At 36.7% G+C, this 10,000-nt stretch overlaps 1 protein-coding gene across 1 annotated transcript in view; it reads right to left on the bottom strand.

Annotated features, from left to right (window-relative positions):
* LOC125028046 (pleckstrin homology-like domain family B member 1) overlaps positions 1-10,000 on the bottom strand; it is a gene marked incomplete in the record, with an annotated part of 200,076 nt that overhangs the window by 52,998 nt on the left and 137,078 nt on the right. The window contains 2 exon segments of the mRNA XM_047617326.1: positions 333-371; positions 4,471-4,617. Of these exon segments, the coding sequence (XP_047473282.1) occupies positions 333-371; positions 4,471-4,617 (186 nt within the window).

Below are 10,000 nucleotides of genomic sequence, written 5' to 3'. Positions count from 1 at the left end.
AAAAGCAAGTGAGTGTCTAAATATTGAGATAGCACACACACACACAGGAATTTGGATACACATTTTTATCAATACTATCAATATTTTTTCATTAGCAATCTCATATATTGATAACTATACATTGAGTGGTTTGGATCACTCTGAAAAACTTAATTTTAGAGATAAAAGGATCATATGCATCCAGCTCTATATTCTATATCCATAGCAAATGCACAAAATTATGAAATTTCTAAAGTGTTTTTTAAATGCAACACAAGTGCAAAAGAAATGCAGAAAAAAATATTTGTTCACACAGCAACAACACCAAGCATGCACCACATGTGCTAACTTACTTTCTTTGCTTTCTTCCACCGAATATAGTAAAAGAAAAACTGCAAGCAAAGTTAAATAAATAGTTAGAAAACTCATCTCATACCCCTGAAAGCAATGATAAGAAAAATCAACTTTCAGTCTCCATATGAAGGACAGCAAATTTCATATTTGTCCATCTACTGAAATTCATTAACTATCTTCACTTGAAAAAAACTAACAGATTCAGAGACAAGTATTTAATCTCCATATTAAATACTTGTTTTTTACAGAAAAAAAAAAAAAAATCTTGAGCAATTACTCATGTTGAAAAAAATTTAATTCCCACAGAGAAGAAATTCCAGTTTATACAAATAGACAGCCTAGTATGCTTTATCACAACATTTTTATTTTTCACTAAATGTCTAAGAATAAATATAATCTAATACTAGTACATGATGTACAATTTCTTATTTTACATGCATTTCTTCTCTCTCGTTTCCCTTATCTACTCTCACATCTATCAGAGACAGTTGGTAGTTCAAGCTAGGTCCTTGCAGATCACTACTGATGTGCCCTCTCCTATATTTCTTCTTTATCTTTGTGAAAATAAAACACAAAATGAAACAAAGATGAAAATAAGTAAAAACGAACATTAAAAACTGCACACTGATATAGATAACCGGCTAGAGGCACTTAACACCCCATATTCTCTGTTGCCTTCTTTTTCTCTTACTATATTGGCCCTTACGTGTATAACCTGGTACACCAATATCCGACTTGGCACCAAAGGATGACCCTGCAGAAATGGTCACCTTAGGATGCTGTGGGATGGACGTCATATGCCTGCGGACCAGGATGTTCGTCAGAGCTGGTATCAACCCATTGGCGACGGGTATAGAAAATTATAAAAAACTCTACGGTCTGGCGAACCGCAGCAACGCGCTGACTTTGAGCGCGTGAATTCGGTACATCAAGCCGAATCATTGGACAGCCGCATGCCACATTTCGGGCGTATTGTTATGACGCCTATAGGCGTGACCCGTCGCCATTGGGTTAAGCCGTCCTAGGATATACTGGAAGGGCACCACCTGGCAGGACGCCCATAGATCCAGCGAAGGACCAGGAACTCGCCAGCACAGGTACCAGTCGCCCCATGGTGCTCTGGGAGAGCGCCGCCTGCATGGACGCCTGAAGATCTAGTCAAACTCCAGGAGCTCATCAGCGAAGGTATAAGCCACCCTGAGATGCCGAAAAGGACGCCTCCTGCCCAGACGCCCATAGATCCAGACCAAAAATACGAGGGAGTCTGGGCAAGCATGCAGGAAAGAAGGACCTGGACGAGATCTGCGAGGATGTCTGGATCACACCAAGGACCAGGAAGAAGAGGACGATGAGGACAAGCAGCCACAAAGATGCACCAAGGACAGTGTACACGAGAACCAGCTGAAGAGCAAGTCTGGACCAGCCAAAGTTGGGTCACCCTTGAGGCAACTCTAAGGCGCCTTGAGGACGAGACGTTAGTAGATGGCCAAGCAATATTACGTGTACATAAGCACGATCTGTGTTAGCCCCCCCCCGGGCTTCTCTCTTCTCGCTTCTCTCTTCTAGCTTCTTCCTTCTCTCTTCTCCATTCTTCCTTCTCCCTCTGCCTTCTCCATTCTCCCTCTCCCTCTCTTTTTTCTCTCCCTCTCCCTTCACCCTCTTCCTCTCCCATCTCTCTCTCTTTTCTCTCTTCCTCTCCCATCTCTCTCTCTTTTCTCTCTCCCTCTCCCATCTCTCTCTCTTTTCTCTCTCCCTCTCGCATCTCTCTCTCTTTTCTCTCTCCCTCTCCCATCTCTCTCTCTTTTTTCTCTCCCTCTCCCATCTCTCTCTTTTCTCTCTCCCTCTCCCATCTCTCTCTCTTTTCTCTCTCCTCCTATCTCTCTCTCTCTTTTCTCTCTCCCTCTCGCATCTCTCTCTCTTTTCTCTCTCCCTCTCCCATCTCTCTCTTTTCTCTCTCCCTCTCCCATCTCTCTCTCTTTTCTCTCTCCCTCTTGCATCTCCCTCTCTTTTTTCTCTACCTCTCCCATCTCTCTCTCTTTTCTCTCTCCTTCTCCCATCTCTCTCTCTTTTCTCTCTCCCTCTCGCATCTCTCTCTCTTTTCTCTCTCCCTCTCTTTTCTCTCTCTCTTTTCTCTCTCCCTCTCGCATCTCTCTCTCTTTTCTCTCTCCCTCTCCCATCTCTCTCTCTTTTCTCTCTCCCTCTCGCATCTCTCTCCCTCTCCCATCTCTCTCCCTCTCCCATCTCTCTCTCTTTTCTCTCTCCCTCTCCCATCTCTCTCTCTCTTTTCTCTCTCCTTCTCCCATCTCTCTCTTTTTTCTCTCTCCCTCTCCCATCTCTCTCTCTTTTCTTTCTCCCTCTCCCATCTCTCTCCCTCTCCCATATCTCTCTCTTTTCTCTCTCCCTCTCCCATCTCTCTCTCTTTTGATCTCTCCCTCTAGCATATCTCTCTCTTTTCTCTCTCCCTCTCCCATCTCTCTCTCTTTTCTCTCTTCCTCTCACATTTCTCTCTCTTTTCTCTCTCCCTCTTACATCTCTCTCTCTTTTCTCTCTCCCTCTCCCATCTCTCTCTCTCTCTTTTCTCTCCCCCTCTCGCATATCTCTCTCTTATCTCTCTCCCTCTCCCATCTCTCTCTCTCTTCTCTCTTCCTCTCACATTTCTCTCTCTTTTCTCTCTCCCTCTTACATCTCTCTCTCTTTTCTCTCTCCCTCTCCCATCTCCCCCTCTCGCATCTCTCTCTCTTTTCTCTCCCCCTCTCGCATCTCTCTTTCTTTTCTCTCTCTCTCTCCCATTTCTCTCTCTTTTCTCTCTCCCTCTCGCATCTCTCTCTCTTTTCTCTCTCCCTCTCCCATCTCTCTCTCTCTTTTCTCTTTCCCTCTCCCATCTCTCTCTCTCCCATCTCTCTCCCTCTCGCATCTCTCTCTCTTTTCTCTCTCCCTCTCGCATCTCTCTCTCTTTACTCTCTCCTTCTCCCATCTCTCTCTCTTTTCTCTCTCCCTCTCCCATCTCTCTCTCTTTTTTCTCTCTCCCTCTCCCATCTCTCTCTCTCTCTTCCTCTTCCTCTTCCTCTTCCTCTTCCTCTTCCTCTTCCCCCTTCCCTCTCCCTCTTCCCTCTTCTCTCTATAAGATATCTATCTATCTATCTATCTATCTATCTATCTATCTATCTATCTATCTATCTATCTATCTATCTATCTATCTATCTATCTCGCTCCATCTATCCATCTATCCATCTATCCATCTATCTATCTCTATCTCTATCTCTATCTCTCTATCTCTCTATCTCTCTATCTCTCTATCTCTCTATCTCTCTATCTCTCTATCTCTCTATCTCTCTATCTCTCTATCTCTCTCTCTCTCTCTCTCTCTCTCTCTCTCTCTCTCTCTCTCTCTCTCTCTATCTCTATCTATCTATCTATCTCTATCTATCTCTATCTATCTATCTATCTCTATCTATCTATCTATCTATCTATCTATCTATCTCTATCTATCTATCTATCTCTATCTATCTATCTCTATCTATCTATCTCTATCTATCTATCTCTATCTATCTATCTCTATCTATCTATCTCTATCTATCTATCTCTATCTATCTATCTCTATCTATCTATCTCTATCTATCTATCTCTATCTATCTATCTCTATCTATCTATCTCTATCTATCTATCTCTATCTATCTGGCTTTATCTATCTGGCTTTATCTATATATCTCTATCTATCTATCTCTATCTATCTATCTCTATCTATCTATCTCTATCTATCTATCTTTATCTATCTAGCTTTATCTATCTAGCTTTATCTATCTCTATCTATCTATCTTTATCTATTAATCTCTCTCTCTCTCACACATGTATATGCTAGCAATAAATAATTAGGACAGTGAACAAATTAACACCAGATGAGTGAATAATAGAAGTTGTATTCATACTATTGTAATCTGGATGGGTCCCATTACCACCAGACAGCCTGAAATTATCCTTATCTAGGTAATTTACCAGAAACTTCAATCACTCCAGTAATAGGCACCAAAAACAACATTTCCCTCTTTAATGTTCTCTCTTGCTTTTGTCCTCTCAAATAGCATACCTTTAATTACAAATTTCATGAGATTTTCATTCAAAAAACTTTTTGACACCAACCTTTCTTTCTGCTTCAACAGCTTCATGCTGGGCCTTCAGAGTCTCAAGCATCTCTGTTTCTTCATCTGTTGTTCCAGTGAAATTCTCACTTCTGTCCTCCAACATATCTAACTCTCTTTCAGCTTGCTCAAGTCGAGACCGGCATGCCTGTCAAAAAAGAAAAGAAAAAAAAAGAAAAAGAAAATGTAATAGAAAAATATCAAAAATTAAAGTAAATATATAGTTGCATGTAAGTCTGTGTTGGTCTGTATTTATATATTGTGTATGTATGCATTTGTGTATTAATCCAAAGCTGCCAGGAATGGCATGTGCATACATGCCATTCCCACGATGAGTTTAATTTATTAAGTCACCAGTGGGCCAATTACTAATACTATCTGTCTCACCTGTTTACCCTTTTCCTTGATTTATGAAAATATTTTCTGATATCTAATATTATTGTTAGTAATAAAATAATAAAAATACAAATAACTACATCAATATTGATAGCATTAGCAAAAAAAATGTTTTTCCTGCAAACTCAAGGAAAGGTGAAATCAGGTGAAATCACAAGGTCTACTAATTGACGACTTTGTGGCTAAACACTTGCAGAGCCATCTATGTGCAGAGACATTTCACAAAACAATACTATAGTGAACACAACATTTTCCTGTATTCTTTGGGTTAGCAGAAAAATAAATAGATATACAAGTAATTCTTAATATCTACCAGATTCATATAATACAATTTTTTCTGCTTTACAATGTGGTCATCCTTCCTCCTTTCTAACATGTATTTATCTTCTTAGATAACTTTTATCTGCATGACTTTGACAACTAGGTATATCTATATTCTATGACATTTATCTGAAGACTAAATAACTTTTCACCGTTCACAAAGTATATTTGTTAGGAGCCGCTGCAAGTCTGGAGTAACCGTAATATCAATATTGAAATTGTTGTTATGGGTATTAGTTTTACATATGTAATTAAATCTTGTTGTAACCTGAATACTATACCTAGTACAGTTACACAAACTAATAAATCATATTTAACAACAAAATAATCTACATAATCTATAAACAAACTGTGTGTGGATGGCAAGTAGGCATGCCATGCCCACTGTAAAATAAGTTCATCTACTATCTTTATGTATATATATATATATATATATATATATATATATATATATATATATGTATATATGTGTGTGTATATATATATATATATATATATATATATATATATACATAAACACACACATATATATGTATATACATATACATACATATACATATATACATACATATATATACATATACATATATACATATAAACATATACACATACATATATATGCATATATATACACATATATATGCATATATATACACATATATATGCATATATATATACATATACAAATATATGCATATATACATATAAACATATACGCATACATATATATGCATATATATATATATATATATATATATATATATATATATATATACACATATATATGCATAAACATATATATATATATATATATATACATATACAAATATATGCATATATACACATATACATATATATACATATACATATACATATATATACTTATACATATATATACATACACATATACTTATATATATACATATAAATATAGCCATAAATATATATACATATACATATATATAACTACTCACATATATATACATATATATACATATATATGTATATATGCATATATGTGCATATACATATACATACATATATTTGCATATATGTATATATACATATACATATATATACATAGACATAAACATATATATACATTTATACATATATACATGTATATACATATACACATATATATACATATACACACAAATATATACATATACATGTATATACATATATATCTATATATACATATATACATATTTACAAATATATATATACATGTATATACATATACACATATATATACATATACACACAAATATATACATATACATGTATATACATATATATCTATATATACATATATACATATTTACAAATATATATATACATATATATGTATATATGTATATTTATAAATATGCATATCTATACATATGTATGTGTGTGTATCTCTATATATGTATATGCATATATACGTGTGTATATATATGTATATATGTATATATGCGTGTATATATATGTATATATGTATATGTATATATGTATATATATGTATATATATATATATGTGTATATATATATGTATATATATATGTATGTATATATATATATATATATATATATATGTATATACATACTTATATGCACATACGTGTATGTGTGTATATATACATAAATAATCTTTTCGGCCTTGCATCAGCGGTGGGTGAGCAAGGCTTGAGGCATTGGAAGGTGTTACTGACGTGTTGTATTTCCTCCTCCAGGAACTCTGGGCTGCAGATTCTAAGTGCTAAGAGGAATAAACAAATAACTAAGCCTTCTTTAGTTTTATTGTTATGGGCTGAAAAATAGTGGCCTTTGGCTGTTGAGGCATTTTTGCTCATGATCTTCCTTTTCCATCTATCCCAGTCTGTTACATCTTGGATGTGTCTTGAAATTGAATGATTATAGCAGTTAACCAGTGATGGTTAACAGCTATGATCCAGATGCCATGACCATCATGTCACAAAAAAAAATTGGCTTGAGGGTTTGGTGTAGTGAACATGCCATCATGGAAAAAACTGGCTAAAGGCCAGGGTGACGGGAACACACTGGCTTGAGAATTTTGGCTGAGGGCCAAGGTGATGGGAATGACTTGCCACAAGTGCACAAAGCTCTTGGACAGTGATCAGACACAATGGGCATTCAATATGGGTTTTTTGCATTATTTACTTTGATGAGCCAAGACTGGAAAGTGCTGGCTCCAGGGAGGATACTATTACCAAGCTCAGTATCCTATTCCTGCCAGCTGTGATTAGTAGTGCAGGTTGTATTACAGAAAATTGATTATGAAAAAAATTATGACTCAAATATAAAAATGTTACTTATTGTTATCATGGTTATGTTATGTTAGTTATGGATTACCTTGAGAGATGATATGGAGTCTGTGCAATGAAAACAGTCTATTACCATCTGGATGAGACAAATAAAATGACGAATATATATATTGGAAAATTGCAAAAAAGCTAAAAAGGTGATGCAGAAAAAGAGAAAATAACATTGCAAAGGAGAGGCTTGGAGTCTTGTCACCACACATAAGTGTTTGTGTGGCCCAGCCTACAAGCCACATACCTGTCAGAGCAGAAGCTCGAGCAAGCCTAATGTCCAGATTTTGGGCTATATGTAGGCAGTTAAGATCCAAGGAGTTAATGAGTAATGGTACTGCATATCTTACAAGGACTTGATGGCATAGATATCAGTAAAAGGCATTCAAAGATCGCAGTTTAATTTAGATATATATATTATATTACTATATTCTACATATTTTATATAATCTTACATGGTTGTCACAAATGTATCTTCAAACATTCCAAAGTTGTGTTGACTATACCCTTCCACAAGAACTATATATTGCTGTAACACTTCCTGGTTCATTACCGAATGTCACATGCTAAGTGCATGACTTATAGTGATCCTTAGACTACTGTAGATGACAGGCAGATTCTCTGCAGGAATCCAAGGAGGAACACCTCACTCCTAGGAGCAGCCGCACTCCACCATTACTCTTCAATAAAGGAGTCAAGACATCTTGGTTGTTTACTTTACACCCTAAGCTTGCTATCTACCATACTCTTGTATGGCCCATTTCTCGGGCCCCCTACAACTGCTGGCTTAGTACTGACAATGAACTCATACAATGCCTCTGAAATTCCTGGTCCTGCTCACTTCATACTGTGTGCCAGTCCTGCTGAGATGTCCCCAAGGCCAGACAACTAATGCTACCTGCCTACTACTGAACTCCAACACAGCAAGTAATGCTATTCTCAACACCTACTGCTGATCCTTAGGTATATATCTCACAGACCACCCAAAACACCCAAACAATGAGCTGAGTCATGCAGGTTCATCCACACAGCCACAATCATGCAGGAAACAACACTATTTCACTGACAAGTCATACCATGACCTTGGTTGATATGCAGTGCTCCAAATCTCCCCATCAGTCTTACAGGTGTGGCCTGCTCTGACTCATCAGCTGTGCAACTCCCAAGCTTCTCCTCACATCACCTCACAGTGCAACTGATCATACACCGCCTGAGGATGCTCTTCCCTCAGTACTGCTCACTCGCTCACATTCTGCAATGTCGCCTTAAGCAGGTTTCCTTCAGCACCACCCATTCAACATAGTTCAGAAGCCTGAGAATATTGCACCCTCGACATCCGTTAACACTTATTTTATTAGTAAATCTCAATACTGATATCACAGCTCCACACAATACTTTACTCACATCTTTTGGTAGCATTGTACTGTTTTTTTATGTACTTTTTTTACTGTTTTTGGTACATGAATTTAAACGATGTTTGATTGTGATGGGGGACCATTATTTTAAAAGCAGGGGCTTATGTAACCCAGCTATATCTATATCATATTACTATATTTTACATGGCTTACATTATCTTACGTGTTTGTCACATACATATCTTCACACATACATATACATATACATATACACATGATCTTTCTTTGACTGATTATTCATCACTTCTTGCCATACTAGACATTCAAATGTTGAGTTGCTTATCCCCTTCCACAAAAACATATATTGCTGTAATACTTTGTTGTTCATCACCAGTGTCACATGCTTAATATGTGACATAGCAATCCTTACACCACTGTAGGAGATGACTCTTCCATAAAGGAGTTAAGACATCTTGGTTGTCTACCTTACACCCTAAGCTAGCCATTTACCATGCTCTTGTAGAGCCCATCTTTCATGGGCCCCCTACACCCAGGTACAAGTGCTAAGAATAGCTGCATAAAAAATATTAGCTCATCATAAAAGTACAATCCATTACATTTCTAAGATAAATAATAAAGACTCTTATTAAGAACTCTTTAAAGATAAGTTATCAGTCTTTTATTTCTTTAAGTGTAATGGGAGCAAATGGTGAGGAAAATCAACACCTAAACAATGCTGCAGTATCAATACCCAGAATAACTGGTTTCTAATGTGTAGTTTAATTTGTGTATATCCTGTATATACTCCCAGTTACACTGGTTAGTGCCAGCACATGTGGGTACAGATATTTACACCTTGTTGTTGAGTCAATAATGCCAACCACAATCGGCTTGCTGCCAGTGATCTGCATTTCACCCAAGACAGCAGTCTGTCAAGAAGCCCACTCCAAGTATTCCAAGGAATACAGTGTAAGTATGTCAGAGTGTGTGAGTGGATGGTACACCAACTATTATTAGAGTATTAAATAAGTGATGACAATTTACAAATCTGCTGTTATGTATATCCCTGAATCTAATACTGTACGGATTTGTAAATAAGCTTATTCTTGCATCCCATTATTCGAAATTCTATAAAGCACAA

Source organism: Penaeus chinensis, chromosome 8 (genome assembly GCF_019202785.1).
Source record: "Penaeus chinensis breed Huanghai No. 1 chromosome 8, ASM1920278v2, whole genome shotgun sequence".
NCBI lineage: Eukaryota > Metazoa > Arthropoda > Malacostraca > Decapoda > Penaeidae > Penaeus > Penaeus chinensis.
Note: the sequence above shows the minus strand (reverse complement) of the source record. Positions and strands in the feature narration are given on the sequence as shown.